The sequence below is a fragment of the Sprattus sprattus genome, assembly GCF_963457725.1.
Source record: "Sprattus sprattus genome assembly, chromosome: 13".
In the NCBI taxonomy this organism is placed as follows: domain Eukaryota; kingdom Metazoa; phylum Chordata; class Actinopteri; order Clupeiformes; family Clupeidae; genus Sprattus; species Sprattus sprattus.
This window is the reverse complement of record NC_137911.1, coordinates 11337148-11355731: the sequence shown is the minus strand read 5'-3', so window position 1 is coordinate 11355731 and position 18584 is coordinate 11337148. Positions and strand designations below refer to the sequence as shown.

Genomic DNA, 18584 nt, shown 5'->3' with positions numbered 1-18584 from the left:
AGACAGTCTGTCTTCCACAGAGGTTTGGGTTCAGGAAGGAAGAGCTAGCGAAGGCATCAGGTTACCTCAGACTGACAGACATGTTAAGTTAACCAAATGTCCATTCTGTCGTTGATAAAAGGACTCCTTGCACAGGCTGTGCCATCACTGAGAGTCAGTTTCAAAAGCAGCCAAGCCAGCATCTGTAGATCAGTTCGTTTTATATTAACTGTTTGCCTAATGCATATGTATTATGTTCTGTATAATAGTAACGCAATTCGTGTAATTGCAGACAAGCTAAACATGCTGAATGCATTTTTTTAACTTCTCATCTTAGCGAACCTTTAAATCGTTCAGGGTTTCTGTTTAAAACATCTGTTATAGCATCTGTTAAAAGTAACCATTGCACTCTTAAATTACCTTCACCAAATCCAGAAAACGAAAGAAAAAATATTATAAAATGAAATACTACGACTGAAGAATCTGTAACGTCCACGTTTCTCTGTTACGCAAGTGGAAACCTCTTATAGAACCATGAAAGAACCAGTGTGATTTTTTTTCTGTAGGAAAAATCCTGCCCCCTCTCAAGATGTGAGAGTCGTCCACGAGTCAACTCCACCTCCCTCCTTCCCTCTCTCACTCCTTCTTGCTGTCCCTCCATCCCTCTTACTTTCACTGCGGTACAGCTGGCAATTTATAGACAAAAGGACGGTTGTGATTATAGGCCATTAGGTGCTTTGAGCTGTAAAGATTTTGTTTTAACTTTGGCAGACGCTCTGGGTGACCACCGTCTGTCTGCCGGACGAAGGATATCCATGGCTGTATAATCAGAAGCATTGGCTTACATTTTTTGAATTACCACGACTGTGAGCAGACAAAAAAGTTAACGAAACCTCGAAATCGGCAGACCCGGAAAACACATCTGGTAAGTTCTAAATCTTTCTTTGCTATCTGTATTTGTCACTGTAAACGAGCTTGCTTCTGAGATACCGAAAACCCAATATATCGTAACAGTATTATTCCCTTTCAGATATTTGGACTTTCCATTAGTGTACCACTACCACATGTGAAAAATACCGACACACAAATTAAAACACACACACACTTCTATGTCTCTCTCAGTCCCTGTCATTTAGACTTAATGTTTTTTTCTGCAATTTGTGTTAAATTCACACTTGGCCTTCTGGTAGTAATAAAGTGGAGAGTCTAAGATTAGACCACAGAAAACAACATCTGATTTGGATTTTCTGTAAGGAAAAACAGGTGTCAAATTGATCTCTTGGGTGCAAGCCTGTAACCTAAAGCTTTCTCTGTGTGCTCGTGCGTGCGTGTTAACTGGGAATTAATTGGGAAACATTTGGATCATCATTCTCCCGCAGAAGAAGCACACTCGTGCCTAAACGTTTTAGAGGTGCTAATGGACATAACAAAACCAGACAAAATAAGACGTTTAGAAATTTTAATATGGAGTGTGGTTATCAATTAGGTTGGGAGAGCGCTGGAGAGATGAACCCTTCAACCCTAAAGGACAGTGGGCTGCTGCGGTTTGAGTGGTGATAGTGCGCCTGGGCCTGGGCACGATGGGCTGAGTGTGTTAGCATAATGTTGGGGTTTTATTGACTGTTTACTACTCGCAAGCCATAGGCTATGCACTATGCGCAGCTGCTGTATGTGTCGGCTCGTTAAAAGTGTTTACAGCATAAGCTCATATGAGGTCTGTTATAGAGAGGCACGTGCAGCTTCTGTATGAAACTAAGGCAGGCCCATCCAGCGACGTCACATCAGTGACATCACACTGGACCAGTGCACCTACACGGCATTTTGGCTGGAGTTGCATGATGAAAAGCATTCTCAATGATCCGTGGAGCCGGTTAGTGTAAGCTTCGAATGTACCAAAGTCCGACAGCTAAGGGAAAGTTAATTCCAAAATAACATTCCACAGCCAGTCCAGATGTTCTGCATGCCGAAATTTGGCCATTGTTCACAGACGACCTTCTTTCTCGCACTTTACAGTTGTCATAACCCACAGTTTGACACAGTTGTCAATTACAACACGCACGTAATTTCAGCATTATATTAGTGAATAGGGTATTGGTTCGCTCTAAAGGCAGATCTTGGCAGGAATCCATTCGCATCTTGCTTCGTCTCCGTAGCAACTGTTGAGTGATCGCAGAGGGTCTGAAAGGAATGTTCCGAGGATGCGGGTGCAGATCCTAATCACTTTTGAAAGTCTGCTACCTAAACTGCTGTGTCTGGGCAGGTGGGACGGCTTCTAGGAAGCTTGATTTCTGCCTCACCTAATGTAATTATCTGCTTGAGGCAGCAAGGACGTTTTTCTTGACAGCACTCTCTATCCTTCTCTCTCTCTCTCCCTCCGTGTGTGTGAATTGAGGAGGTGTTGTATGACAAAAATAGTTTTAATGTCAGCACACTTAGTCATCAGTGGGTATTTAAAATATGTGCTATCATCATGTGTTATCATATTCATCGTATTCGACAACTCAAATATGTTTCATGAAGTTTTGATGCTTACAGAATAATGTCTAAAAAGCTGATTAGCTAAACTAAAGAGGGGTTGTCTTACAGTAGGTGTTCTTGATCAACATCTAGTGAATTGCTGAAATCAGAATGCTTTGATGGGTGTTTTGTGTGTGTGTGTGTGTGTGTGTGTGTGTGTGTGTGTGTGTGTGTGTGTGTGTGTGTGTGTGTGTGTGTGTGAAGATGTCACCCACTGAGCCATCTCTATATATTTACATGGCTTATGAATATGATTGGGTGTAATTATATTGCATAATTAAGTAAGTTTGAGGTTTCCTTCTGAAATATATCAGATGCAGATGATTCTGTTATTTATCATGACAAGCAAGGCAATAAATACCCCTTTGGTGTTATGGGAACCTTCCCTAAAGAGGTAAATATGTTTCACATTACTCTGCCTTCAGAGCAACCTGTTTTTATGGGTCAGGGTTGAAAGGTCAGGTAAAGAACTTCACAGACACCTGACAAAAGCTGCCCCCTCAGTTGGAAACAGTTAGCGCTAATGTTAAATGCTACCATGTGCATGCCTGTGTTGGTTTGGACAACATCGTCCAATGACTGTAAAAAGCATCGTAAACCAGATAGATGGAGGCGATTTATCCCAAATATGGGTTGCATCTTTACTGTGCATACTATGCTTTGAACATATTGCTCTCAGTTTGATGAATTTTGGCTTCATCTCTCTGTCATGGAAGTGCATGATGATATGCTGTTTATGTATTTTACATCCATTAACACAGTCTAATAACTTTCTCCACGATTTGAAATCCTCGTATGCAGGTTCAATAATGGAGCCCTGTCATTTGTGGAGGTATATAGTGACACTCCTATTAGGGCTGTGGTCTACATCCTGTCTGGCTCAGACCACACCCCCTACACAGACCACACCCCCTACAAAGTCCACACCTTCTCCCAAGCCACAGTCCGAGCGTCTCAAGTTCCGTTTGGCTGGTTACCCCAGAAAACACAATGAGGGGCGCATAGAGGTGTTCTACAAGGGGGAGTGGGGAACCATTTGTGATGACGACTTCACATTATCCAATGCCCACGTCCTCTGCCGCCAGCTGGGCTTTGTTTCTGCGACTGGCTGGACACACAGCGCCAAGTATGGCAAAGGAGCAGGTACACACAGACACACACACACACACAGACACACACACACACACACACACAAGCACACACACACACACAGACACACACACACACACACACACACACACACACACACACACCCACAAATATAAAGGCTCCTCTATACGAATAGAGCTGATACACATGGACACACACACAGAATACACCATACAGTGTTGTGTACAAATACAAAAATGACCCTGACACAACAAAATTAATTCACCCTGCACCTTATACACAAACACACACAGAGGTAGAGACCTGTTGTATCTGCGGCCTTGTTTGTGTGCAGGTAAGATCTGGCTGGACAATGTGCAGTGCGCCGGCAGTGAGACAAGTGTATCTGTGTGCAAGTCGCGCGGCTGGGGGAACAGTGACTGCACTCACGATGAGGATGCTGGAGTCGTATGCAAGGACGAGAGGCTGCCAGGATACACTGATACTGAAAATGTCATAGAGGTACGCAAGCAGGGTCTTTGCTCTCTCTGTCTTTCTCCATTGCACACATACACACACACACACACACACACACACACACACACACACACAACCACACACAACCACAGATAGCGAGAGGTCAAAGACACATGCAGTCAGGACACAAGCTTACTCATTTCATTTCTACAGAAATAGCTAGGACACATGCCAGTGCACTCAATTACACACATCCAGTAGACATACCAACACAATCACACAAACACTCACATACACACACAACACACAAACACACATACACAGGGAAGCCAGGCCAACACACATCAGCACTCAAACATTCAGGACAGGACACAGACAAATATATTCATACTGTACACAGCAAAGTCATATTTGAGACTGCAGATAAGATACACACTTGCTATATCCTTTACATTCAAAGTAGCAGGCGGCAGCCCAGTTAATATATTTCTCCATCTCTCTCTCTATCAGGTGCAGAGGGATGAGTATCATATTGAGGAAGTGCGTCTGCGCCCCGTGGTCGCCACAGGCAAGCGGCGGCTCCCGGTTACGGAGGGTGTGGTGGAGGTGCGCTTCAAGAACAGCTGGGCACAGGTTTGCGACCGTGGCTGGATACCCAAAAACTCCCGCGTCATCTGCGGCATGCTGGGGTTCCCCCATGAGAGGAAGGTCAACAAGAACTTCTACAGGTTAGTTTTATTGCCGCTCACAATGAACAGCGCTTCTCCTGTAGAACTATGCGAGCATAGAGAGCCCTGAAGTTGAGATAGTGGAAAGCTATTTCATAGTGGAAAGTTTTCTTTTTATGAACAGCTGGCTTTTTGAAACCTTGCTATTGTCCATCTTGGCTAAACATCCCAGTACGGTTGTAGGTTTTTTTAAACTAAGGCACCTTCACACTTTACTCGATGTCTCGATCCGGCATTAAGGTTCTCTTAATGTGAGGTTAGTAAATGGATTGAACAAAAGACTGCATCACTCCCTGCTGAATCGTGGTGCGTCAGAAAGAACAAGTTGTTTTGGACTCGCAACTTTGGACTTTTTTTCTTTCTGTCTTTTTCTCTTGACTACACTATCATTTTGTATGATATCACAGGCTTAATGTGCAGCTCCATGCACAGAGGCCTTTCCTCTCAGACATTGTGGTGAGACTGTTGATGTGTTAAAAGCAGGGCTCTGGGGGAGCACCTCTAATGTGAGGTCCTTATTTTAAGCTGCAAGCGTCACAGATTCACCCCTGTGATTTAAGCTACTGTAAACACACACTGTTTGCTGTTTGCATTTAGAACACAGGGGGTGAAGCTCCAGAATGTTTGATGAGTGTTCGTAGAATGTTTGCAGAATGTAAGAGGATTGTGAGGACAGAAGGGACGTTTGGCAGGGTTCCAGAGCAGGGGTTTTCATAACTGTGAGCAGGATGTAGGAGATCCCCCCCCCCCCCTCTCTCTCTTATGCTCACTCCTGCTCTCTCGTTCTCACTGCCATGAGAGGAAGTGTGGTGTTTTCTCTCATTCGTCTGAGAAAAGGGGGTTCGGCGCTGTTCCAGAACACACACACAGACACACACACACACACACACACACACACACACACACACACATCTATTTGAAATGGACCACGAGGAAAAACAAACACACACACACACAGTCTGCTCTTAGTATCGCTGTGGCCGTCTCATTTCAGCTTGCCAGACAGGAGGAAAGTTTTATTTGAGGAAAAAGAGGTGAGGAGGGGGAGCGGAGAGAAGAAGAGAGAAGAGGAAGAGAGTGAGAAGGAGGGGGAGGAAGAGGTGGGGGTCATCAAGGGGTAGGGGTAATAGGCCTTAGGGGTATTTTTCCAAGGTCCGTAGACCAGAATTCTGCGGAATGTTGGAGGAATGTCTCACTTTTAGGAATTCCAGCCTCTGACTCCCCTGAATGACTACAATGTGGTGTGTGTGTGTGTGTGTGCGTGTATGTGTGGACTTGGATACGTGTTACCGTATCTCCGTGTGCATATGTGTTCTCTCACTTTCTCTCTCTCTCTCTCTCTCTGTATTAATGATCCTTAGAATACCACTTAATTCTGTGTTACATTGTGTTGTGAAAGAAGTTTGCACTTACTCTGTCTGAATCACATGAGTCCACTTCTGGAGTGTGACCTCAGGTTTTTAAATGAAAACCAGAACACCCCAATCTCTCTGCCTGTCTGTCTCTCTGTGTATGTGTATGTGTGTGTGTGTGTGTGTGTGCTTGTGTGTGTGTGTGTGTGTGTGTGTGTGTGTGTGTGTGTGTGTGTGTGTGTGTGTGTGTGTGTGTGTGTGACTTTGAGCATATAAAGGTATGACCTGCACATCTGATTAATTCCTAATGGGTAACAACATTCTGACAGGGTCAGACAAGCATCCCTGTGTGTGTGTGTGTGTGTGTGTGTGTGTGTGTGTGTGTGTGTGTGTGTGTGTGTGTGTGTGTGTGTGTGTGTGTGTGTGTGTGTGTGTGTGTGTGTGTGTTCATACCATTAAGTCATGCTTGCACGTTGTGTGTTTGTGTGTGTGTGAAAATTTGTGCTGTCACTTTGCAGGCGTCTCAAAAGATCAGCTGGGGCGAAAGGCAAAGTTACCATAGACGCTGGCAGGTACTATCTTAGAAGGATAACTAAGCAAAGTTCTCCCTCTAGATTGACATTTACACACACACTGTGTGTGTGTATATGAGAGTGAGAGAGTGTGTTCTTATGGGTGTGAGAAAGGATGCTTGGGTGTGAGAGTGTCCTCTTCAACAAGGCTTGTGGGTTTGTAGTTTTGCTGTTGTTCAAGTAACTCTTAATAAGTAGTCTTCAGCACTCACATCCTCTTGTCAGAAATGCAAGCGTGTGTGTGTGTTTGTGTGTGTGTATATTTGTGATTTGATTGAAAAAGCCAACTCAGTTCTGTGTGTACTTCTACAGCTGTTTGAATATTGTTTTAATTTGAAAGCAGTGAGTAGGTCTCTCCTTGGCACGTAACTCTTTTTCTGCCACATAACTGAGTAGCTTTGTCATTTCTTTTGTGAGTTGCACACAGCTCCCACACTGCTCCAACAGCAGTAAATGTGAGTCATTATGCTCGCAGAGGTTCCACTGAGATAATGAGCATTAAATGGGGAAGTGGTTGTGGGAGGCTGTTATGGAGGGAGAGAAGCATAAGGATCTCATCACTAAGTGTAGTGACTCACTGTGGGAGTCTGCTGGCTTTACTAACGTGAACTAACCGTTCCATGCTTGAAACATTCATTCTGATGTTGAATTCATTGGTAATGCCTTAACGTCCATTATTAAATATTTTTTTTAATCATCATTGCTTAGCACACTGCCTTGTTGTTTGCTTTTTGTGATTTATCATATGATTATTGTTGTTGTCAGTTGCTTAATATGCTTAGTGTGTGTGTGTGTGTGTGTGTGTGTGTGTAAAATGCTTTATTTGATGGCCTTTGTTGAATGGTGTGTTATATGGGTTAGTGTTCTGCGCATGTGGGTGTCTATGCGTAAGTGTGTTTGTAATCAATGTTTGCGTTGCAGGCAGAAACTCAAATCCAAAGCTAACGCTAAAGCTAATGCTAACGCTAAAAACAGCGCCAACGCAGCACAGAAAAGGTAACCTTGGAAACCAAATGGCCATCTTCCATGCCTTCAGGTCAATTTGTCAGTCAGTCGGGTCACAGTTTTGTCCCGACGCTGTGATCTCGTTCTTTGCTAACCCCTTCAGTGTAACCTGTGGATGGAGTGACTTTGAAGGGTGCACATCCAGTGTCCTAAATGAATGAGAGTGAATGGAGCAAAATGACAATCTTTTTAGAGAATCTTCAAAAGCACCACCTTAATATAACTATTATTTCTCATTATATTCAGCTGAAATCTCTCATGTGACAACTAAGAGTCATATCTTACTGATGAAGCTCCAGTGATCTCTCATTCAGTTTGGATTTTTCTGATTTGGACCAATAGACAGGCTCTTCTGAGTGTCATGTAACTTCACATGGGTTGCTCACAGAAGACTGGAGAGTTCCAGAAACTGTCCTTTGGGTGTTTGGTCTGACATAGAATTGAACTCAACTCTCTTTTTTGTTCTCTCCACTCTCTCAGGAGAAATATCTTTGTTGGGATTACACCCTTCGTAGCATGTAACTACCCTCTGACATTCCCTAGGCTCCTAATGTAGTTAGATTGTTTTGTGTTAATCTGTATTCTCTATAATGCTTAACCCTACACTAAATTATCTTATTCTTTTCTCTCATGTCCTGATTCCATCCAGGCATAAACTCTCCACCCGTTCTCTGCTGTATCTATACTCCTTACTTATTATTATATTAGAAGTCCCTAAACTTCTTCAACATGTCTTGTATTCTTTTATATAACTGTCTCCTTTGATGGCATGACCCCTTCACTGCGTTCTCATCTTTGGAGTCATTCTTAGCATCCTTACTATTTGCTTGTCACTGAATTGGATGACCTGATGTCTGCAGGCTGTCCACAGAGCGTCAGAAGAGTCACTTCCTGATTCACTCGGTGGCCTGTCTAGGCACTGAGGTGCACTTGGCCGCGTGCCCGTTGGAGTTCAGTAAGGGCAACAACACCGCGGGGGCCTGTGAGGACGGGATGCCTGCAGTGGTCAGTTGTGTGGCAGGGCCACTGTACACACACAGCGTTGCCCTGAAGAAGAAGCTCAAGGTTTCGGTATGTGTGCATCCAAACAGAACCTGTATGTGTACGTGTGTGTGTGTGTGTGTGTGTGTGTGTGTGAGTGTGAATGTGATTTGGGTTGTGTCCTTATTGGGGGTGTCAAGAACATTATTTCTTTGTTGTGTGCTGTGTATGTTTGTAGCTACATCTCTGTGTGAATACTCTCTCCGTTGTGTGTTTACATGTGTTTGGGAGAGGGATGCGGCATTTAATGTATATGTGTACGTGCTGCATGTATGTATGAGTTTGTTTTGACACTGTGTGTGTGTCTATATGTGCGTGTGTGTGTGTGTGAGTGTGTGTGTGTGTGTGTGTGTGTGTGTGTGTGTGTGTGTGTGTGTGTGTGTGTGTGTCCAGAAAACAGTTCGCCTGAAGGGTGGCACGCATGTGGGGGAGGGCCGCGTGGAGGTGATGAGGGGAGGTGTGTGGGGGACGGTGTGTGACGACCGCTGGAACCTGCAGGCAGCCAGTGTGGTGTGCAGGGAGCTGGGCTTCGGCTCGGCCAAGGAGGCCCTCACTGGAGGACGCATGGGGCAGGGTGAGCACACCAAAGAACATGCTGAAAAACACATACATGAATGTTAGTGTGTGTTTGTGTGTGCGTGGGTCTATGTAGTATGTATGTATGTATGTATGTGCTGGTATCTGTATGTATATGTGAGTGTGTGTTTGTATGTATTTATGGATGAATGAATGAATGAATGAATGACACATAGTAATCACACACAGAGTGTTGATTTATCATAAAGGACAGAAGGTCTTCACAAGCAGCGTTCGGGGGTTATCAGTCTGTCCTCTGTCCCAGCCTTAGAGGTCATCCCTCTGGAACATCTGTAGTCTACATAGCTAACAATCTGCTGGGAATTTCATTAAGAAACCATTTAAGGAATGTTGCAAACACTCACAGATAATCACCACACACACACACACACACACACACACACACACACACACACACACACACACACACACACACACACACACACACATACACACACAGAGCCTGTATCTTTCATTGCCTAACTGGTGTGTTGTGGTATCAACTAGAGGACAGACATTATAGCAAAGTTCTAGGTTTCCTCCCAGAGTAAGTAACATGCCCCGCATTGTCCCACACGAAGTTAATACTCATTCCACATTTGGTCTGTTTGCAGTAGTTAGTGTCTGAGTGTGTGTGTGTCTGTGTGTGTGTGTCTGTGTGTTTACTTAATGCTCAGACTGTTGCATTTAGATGTTATAACAACGGGCGCTACAGTGCCAGAGGCATAGTGGTGGGTTTAGGTGATCTGTGTGTGTGTCTGAGACAGAGAGAGAGGGATACAGACTTTCAGACTGTGTGACCTTGTGTGTGTGTGCGTGCGTGTGTGTGTGTGTGTGTGTGTGTGTGTGTGTGTGTGTGTGTGTGTGTGTGTGTTTGAGAAAAATGAAAACCTGCAGACTATTTATCTGCGTGTGTCTGTGTCTGTGTGTATGTAGGATAACTTGTGTGTGTGCATAGTAGTGTGTGCACATGTGTGTGTGTGTGTGTGCGTGCACATGTGTGTGTGCATATGTGTGCTTGTATGTGTATTTGAATCATGTGAGTCTGTATGTATTGTTTGTGTTATTAGGCTAGCTTTTGATTGGTTCATGCTTGTGTTGCAAGTCCTACACAGGAATCTGTTTATCTCTGCATGTTTATTTGTAATATGTTTGTGTATATGCCTCCTCATTAGTGTTGTGTATACATCCTGGGGCTATGTGTGTGTGTGTGTGTGTGTGTGTGTGTGTGTGTGTGTGTGTGTGTGTGTGTGTGTGTGTGTGTGTGTTCCGCCTGTACATGTTTGTGTGGATATGTGTTTGGTACATGTCGTGTTGCAAGTCGTGTCTGCTGTTTATGAATAAGGTATATTGTGAAGGGGGTGGAGTATTACAACTGTGTCTGGTGTACGTGTGTGCATGTCTGGTGTGTGTGCACCTGTGTGTGCGTGTGACTAATGTGTGTGTGCGTGTCTGGGGTGTGTGTGTGTGTATGGTGGGCAGGCATGGGTCCGGTCCACATGAATGAGGTGCAGTGTACTGGTGCGGAGCGCTCCATCTGGAACTGCCCCTTTAAGAACATCACAGAGGAGGACTGCCAGCACACAGAGGACGCGTCTGTCCGCTGCAACACCCCCTACATGGGCTATGAGAAAACGGTCAGGCACTCACTCTCTCCTCTCGGTCTCTCTCTCTCCCTCCCTCTCTCTCATGCTCTCGCTCCCTCTTTGTCACACAGTCGCTCACACACACACAACATGTTGTTTTATATCTCTTATATACAGTACTGTGCAAAAGTTTTAGGCCGGTGTGAAAAAATGCTATGAACTAAGAATGCTTGTAAACAATAAATGTTTATTTTGTATCCATTTACATGGTAAGACTGAGCACAGCAACAAGACACAACGTAGTTATACTGCATCAGCAGGGTCTCTCCCAGACAAAGATTTCAAAGCAGACAGGGGTTTCAAAATGTGCAGTTCAAGCTCTTTTGAAGAAGACGTTGAGGATCGTAGACGCAGTGGTCAGCCAAGGAAACTTAATGCAGCTGATGAAAAACACATCAAGCTTATTTACCTTCGAAATCGGAAGATTTCAAGCAGTGGCATCAGCTCAGAACTGGCAGAAACCAGTGGTACCCAGGTACAGACATTTACTGTTCGGGGAAGTCTGGCCAGAAGTGGTCTTCATGGAAGAGTTGCAGCCAAAAAGCTCTACCCCGACAAGGAAACAAGGCCAAGTGACTGAACTAAGCATGAAAACATAGAAACTGGGGTGCAGAAACATGGCAGAAGGTGCTTTGGACTGATGAGTCAAAATTAGGAATATTTGGCTGTAGAAGAAGGCAGTTTGTTCGCCGAAGGGCTTGAGAGAGGCACAATAATGAGAGTCTGCATGCAACAGTGAAGCATGGTAGAGGTTCCTTTCCAGTTTGGGGCTGCATTTCTGCAAGTGGAGTTGGAGATTTGGTCAGGATGAATGGTGTCCTCAATGCTGAGAAATACAGGCAGATACTAATCCATCATGCAATACCATCAGGGAGGCGTATGATTGGCACCAAATGTATTCTGCAGCAGGAACATAACCCCAAACATACAGCCAATGTCATTAACAGCTATCTTCAGCTTAAAGAAGAACAGAAAGTCCTGCAAGTGATGGTATGACCACCACAGAGCCCTGATCTCTACATCATCGAGTCTGTCTGGGTTTACATGAAGAGACAGAAGAATTTTAGGAAGCCTACATCCACAGAAGATCTGTGGTTAGTTCTCCAAGATGTTTGGAACAATTTACCAGCCGAGTTCCTTCAAAAACTGTGCGCAAGTGTATCTGGAAGAATTGATGCTATTTTGAAGGCAAAGGGTGGTCACACCAAATATTGATTTCATTTAGAATTTTCTTCTGTTCCTTCACTGCATTTTGTTAATTTATGAAGAATTGATGAAAATAAACTGTTAACACTTCCATTTTTGAAAGCATTCTTAGTTTACTGCATTTTTTCACACCTGCCTAAAACTTTTGCACAGTACTGTATATATATACAGTCATGGACAAAAATGGTCCGGCCCTTTTTTGAGTTTTATGTGGAATAAAGTCAGATTTGGCATTATTTCTCAGATTTTTTTGTGTTTTTCCAATGCAAACTAAGTAAATAAACATGTGAATACAAAAGCATTTGTAATTGCAACACTTTTCTGGGAGTAGTGGTGCATTATCTGATAGAAGTGCAGGGGTGCCAATATTTTTGTCCATGACTGTATATATATATACTTTCCCCACATTCTTTCCCCACATTCTTCTCATCACATCAGTGTTAGGGTTATAAACCTCCTTAGTTTTTACCGTCTGTTACCTCAATTATGTGTTCCTGTGTGTACAGTAGCTATGTGATTACTGTTTGTCTGTTGTCCGGTAAGAAAGTGATCACTGTTTTTCCGGTTGGCTCCAACCGCTGTGTAATTAAGGATTACAGGAATACAGACAGAGTCAGCCATTCATTTTGATCTGTAGTGGGAAGTCAAAGTTTAGCACAGTCAGCATGGCACATAAGCCATGGTAGGGATGATTAAAGACTGCTTTACTTTGTTGTAGTTATGTACAACATTTAGTTGCTTTAAATACACATTTGCAATTTAGTTCTTAATGTTTTCCGTAATTGTTGGTCAAACCTGAATAGCTTTTCAATCTGATATTAAATTATTTGAATGGTTTCAGAAACTATTTTACCTATGTGTTATGTTACATGTATGTGTTGGACTACTAACATGGCAGCAAGTTCTTAAGCTCAACAACTGTGATAAAGTTTCAGAAACAACTGCCTTACATTTAAAACTGTGATAACCGTAAACCCATGTCAGAATAATATCAGTGTTCTGTTTCACTGACTGCCACATCATTCTAGTCAGTGAAGATTTACAAGCTGTTGATTGGATGAGTGCAGGTTACTGACAGCTCCTCTAAAGCTTGGGATGAGGTGATGCTGAGAGACATGATCATTTCCATATACATTCATACAGTGTATATTCAGATCATTTGTCTCACTCTGAGTTAATGAGTCTCTGATTCCAGTGTATGCCAAAAAAGTGTTTTGTGACTTATATTTGAAAACGGGTATCAAGAATCCTAGTTTCTTAAAGCATTCCCTATCCACTTGATAATCTTATTTAAATGCGACAAATTCTTGTCTCTCGGCTCCACTGCCACTGACCATTAGAACACGACCAAATTGTTCTACAGCTCCCAGCATGCCCTGCCCACATCCAATGAGATTCTCCTGGATGTCATGGATGTTTGCGAGGAGATCCACTGACCCCTATGCCATGCACAGGTGCGTATCGGAGGGGGGCGGTCCCGGTACGAGGGGCGCGTTGAGGTGCTCCAAGCGCTTCCCAACGGGACCCAGCGCTGGGGGCTGCTGTGCGGAGACGGCTGGGGCACCAAGGAGGCCATGGTAGTGTGCAGGCAGCTGGGCCTGGGATACGCCAACCATGGGCTGAAAGTATGTTTCAAACTGTGCCTATACATGCACATCTATACACTCATACATCCACATGGGTGCAAACATATGCATGCACACTCACCATTCACCACCATGAACAGTACATACTTCTTGTCAAGTGTATACTCCCATGTGTATGGATGCACACATTTTTGTGTTACCACAGTATTCCTACTTCACAAATACAAGCGAATGCTAATGCTGAGACATTAACTTGCATGGATGATTTTGACTAATAAACTAACGCTTCTCTCTCACAAACATTAGCATGCTGTTAAACAATAACACACCAGGTCAGGCAAGAGTCTCGAGAGAGAGACTGAAGAGACTAGTCAGAGATAGCAAGAGTTGAGACATGGCACCATGTGTGTGTGTGTGTGTGTAGGTTAGTGTATACCTGACTGACATGTTGTAGGTGTGTGTGTGTGTGTAAGTTAGTGTCAACCTGACTGACGTGTCGTAGGTGTGTGTGTGAGTGTAGGTGCGTCTGCAGGGCGGGCGCTCCTCGTATGAGGGCCGGGTGGAGGTGCGGGTGGGGGAGCGCTGGGGTGCACTGTGCAGTCAGGGCTGGAGCACCAGAGAGGCCATGGTGGCCTGCAGACAGCTAGGGTTCGGCTACGCCATGCATGCTATCACTGTGAGTACACACACACTCACAAACACACACTCACACACACACACACATTAATGCATATTTGTGATTGCTAGGTGTCTACACACATGTACAAACACACACACACATACTCTATCTATGCATGTATGCCAGTTCTCGGAGCACAAACACACATGCATGTATGCAATCAACTGATACAATGACACACAAACATCCTTTTGCAAGCATCACCTCTGTCACTGTACTACACACACTTATATACACACCTGTAGAAACGCATGGACTTTCATGCACGAAACTGCTCATGATCAAAAACAAAGGCTAATTCACTCATACATACACAAAAACACAAATTCACATTTGAAGTACTCATAACATCATGTAAATACACACATATATACATTCTCTCCTCTGATTTCTGTATGTGTGTGTGTGTGTGTGTTTCTATCATGACGTGTTTCCTTTATAAGGAAACGTGGTACTGGGACGGCAGTAATGTGACCGATATGGTGTGGAGTGGAGTGAAGTGCATAGGGAATGAGATGTCCCTCTCACAGTGCCAGCGTCAAAAAGTCTTCAGTTGCCAAAAATCCGCTGCCCGATTTGCCGCTGGGGTCATCTGCTCGGAGAGTGAGTTTTGCTGAAGTGATGATGTACACACCGTAACAGATTCCCTTTTAATGCTCATTCCATAACTGCACTTAGATCCACAGAAACCACAACCTCACATATTTAATAAATACTCTTTGTTAGGCGTTTCAGCAGATTAAGGGCCATCACAAGAAAGCTTGTCATTACTACCTCTTCCTTTCCCTGTCTCTTTTGTCTCTCATTTCAGTCTACATGTCTTATCCCCCTCTCTCTGTCATCAGTACTTTTCCTTCTCCCTCTGTCTCATCCTCAGTCTCTAATTCATTTCTTCCCTCCTTTTCTCTCATTGTCCTCTGTCTGTCCCCCTGTCTGTCTGTCTCCATGCGTCTCCAGCGGCGTCTGACCTGGTGTTGAACGCGACGCTGGTGCAGCAGACGGTCTACATCGAGGACCGGCCGCTGCACATGCTGTACTGCGCCGCGGAGGAGGACTGCCTGTCCAAGACCGCCGCCCAGGCCAACTGGCCCTACGGCCACCGGCGCCTGCTGCGCTTCTCCTCGCAGATCCACAACGTCGGCCGCGCAGACTTCAGGCCCAGGCTGGGCAGGCACTCATGGGTGTGGCACGCATGTCACGGGTAACTACAGCAATGCATCGTTTGAGGGGAGGGGGGGCAGTTTGGTGGAGATGCACAGGAAGGTGTTGTAGGACCTCATGGCCATACAGGAAGTTACTAGAGATAAAACATACGGAAAATGTCTTTGGTGTAAGGAGTTTATAAGCCAGTCATCAGTTACAGAAACATTGGTATGTCACCAATTGATAGCTTCTCATCTGCCATTTGTATACTCATGTGTGTATGTTTGTGTACCTGCAGGCATTATCACAGCATGGACATATTTACTCATTATGATCTGATGTCAGTTAATGGCACAAAGGTGGCCGAAGGACACAAAGCCAGCTTCTGCCTGGAGGATTCAGAGTGCCCAGAAGGTGAGAGCCGAAAACACATACCTACATATTCACAGACATATTCAAAGGCCAATAACTGTGTACTGTTCACATTCAGCGAATGTACACATAAAGCTCTTCCCCCATCTTTCTGCTCTGTTTGCCATAGGTATCTCAAAGCGATATGAGTGTGCTAACTTTGGAGAACAGGGCATCACAGTGGGTTGCTGGGATCTCTATCGCCATGACATTGACTGCCAGTGGATTGACATCACAGACGTGAAACCAGGAAACTACATTTTACAGGTAAAGCAATTAGATTTCCCTCATTTCTCTCCGTCAGTTGATCAAAACCATCATCCGGTTGATCACACAACTTTACAACTTTCCGACTTTCAGATAGACTTTTCAGGTGCACAACAAAGAGTACTTTCTAGCAGTTTGTGAGATTGTTTCTGTGTTTTTTCGCTGTTTGTGTGATTGATTCTGTGATTCTCTCAGGTTGTGATCAATCCAAATTACGAGGTGTCGGAGATGGATTACACCAACAATGCCATGAAGTGCAGCTGCAAGTATGACGGCCATAGGATCTGGGTGCATAACTGTCACATTGGTGAGACAACATTATCAGACATGTACTATGTTTACCTCCATGTCTGCGGCTGTCTGGGTCTCAGCCCTAGCTGCCAATAGTGCTGTATAGGCCCTTTGGTGTTCCAGTTGTTCCCTCCAACCTCCAACACAGTGATTCACCTTTTCCCATACATGCTCCTTCTCGCCCTGGCTTAACCTGTCTGCCACGTCCTCTGAATAGGTCCTCTATGACACACACTTGTGCAAGGTAGCTGGCATATCATCCTTTTGACACTGAGAGCAGGTATTGTAAATTGGTGTCCAGTGTATGAATTGCATACACGTGTTTACGTGTACTCGACTGTGTGTGTGTCTGTGTATGTGTGAGAGACACAGACACAGACAGTGACACAGACAGACAGACAGAGGGATGAGAGAGAAGAGAGAGGCGGGCAGTGAGCTTTCTTTCGACAGGGCAGTTTTATAACATGAAAAAATGAATAACTCATTGTGAAATCTGTTTATTTGTGCATGCAGATATGTGCCTTTGAGTGGGTGCAGAACAATCTTTTTGCGACCATTTGGTGTGTGTGTGTGTGTGTGTGTGTGTGATTTTTTTTGTGTGTGTGTGTGTGTGTGTGTGTGTGCCCCACAAGCCCCTTAGGTTGGGCTTTGTCTGTTTCAAATGACTGGGAAGTGAAGCTTTGCAGAAGGCTGTGGAGCATGCACGAAAAACAGCAGTAATGACAGAAACAGAGACAATAAAAGCAAAAGAATAAAAGTCTGCCATACCAGTGGTTCCAAAAGCCTGCCAACATTCTGGGCCAGAGAGGGGGGCACAGCCACCCCGCCTGCGTCTGCTGAAACATACCACCATCTTATAAACGGAAATAAATAAGAAGAACAAATACATCACATTTGTAACCTCCTGACAACCAACCCAAAGACTTGTGTCCTCTGAAGTTGACATTAGTTTTCGACTATAGTGGGTTCAGCGGTTGTAATGTTGCCTGAAGGTTATTCTGAGGTTATTCTGTTTGCTTCCTTGCAGGTGATGCGTTCAGTGACGAGGTGGAGAGGAAGTTTGAGAAATATCCTGGACAGTTCAACAACCAGATAACGAATTAAGACACACACACACACACACACACACACACACACACACACACACACACACACACACACTCTCGCTCTGAAGAGACACATGTCAACCTCATACCAAGCACACAATCATACTTAAGAAATTCAAGCTATATCTGGCTTTTTGCATAGTCATTCATTCATTCAGTTTTGCATTGTGATTCCCATACTACAATTCCCATAATACAGCACACTACAACCATATACATAAATCATATTCAAATGGTACTTGTGCCAGTATGTTTAAACAACGTTCAAAGTTGATGCGTGTGCGTGTGTTTGTGTTTGTGTGTGTATACAGGAATTCTATTACTTGAATTCTCCGCTCTAAAATTTGTTTCAAGGGATCATTGTTGTGTGAAAACATCCTTTGCGGTGCTTTGTATGAATGTGTGTTTGTATGTTTACGTATTTACGTATGGTCTATGGTATTTTCAAGTTGTTATGTATGTTTTATGAAGAAAAACACTCTGAATGAATGAATGAATGTTTTTTAAGCTAAAAGTAAAACTATGAATATTAATTTCATTTTGTTTGGAATATGGTCCATGATCTCATTCCAATATATTTCAGTACTGCTTGATCACAGGGATTTTAATATGCACATTCCATTTCTGTAGCCACCTTTTCTTTATTTGAAGGAATAATAAAACTTGAAAAATTGAGCCATTGTATTTCCTTTGGCTATTAATACAACCTGTATTAAAGTCATCCAATTCTTCACATAAGCCACACATAAGGATCTTCATTTTACTGTTACATGTTGTTAAAGGTAGAGTCCGCGATTCTTATCGAATACACTTTTTTGACTAAATTCAGCCAATTTTTGTGCTTAAAAAAACATGGTGTCCCCACACTCGGCTCAGACCCGAACCATAAACAATTCCAGCCTATCTGCACATT

At 43.9% G+C, this 18584-nt stretch overlaps 1 protein-coding gene across 1 annotated transcript; it reads left to right on the top strand.

Moving 5' to 3' along the window:
• The first annotated feature begins 703 nt into the window (after positions 1 to 703).
• loxl3b (lysyl oxidase-like 3b) lies at positions 704 to 18265 on the top strand. The gene is made up of 14 exons (XM_080850768.1): positions 704 to 904; positions 3298 to 3639; positions 3941 to 4107; positions 4573 to 4790; positions 8580 to 8790; positions 9154 to 9334; positions 10819 to 10973; positions 13643 to 13813; positions 14897 to 15056; positions 15411 to 15654; positions 15895 to 16010; positions 16138 to 16274; positions 16470 to 16581; positions 17593 to 18265. The coding sequence occupies exons 2-14, from the start codon at positions 3306 to 3308 to the stop codon at positions 17667 to 17669; spliced, it is 2283 nt and encodes a 760-aa protein (XP_080706894.1). The 5' UTR covers positions 704 to 904; positions 3298 to 3305; the 3' UTR covers positions 17670 to 18265.
• The last annotated feature ends 319 nt before the right edge of the window (positions 18266 to 18584 follow it).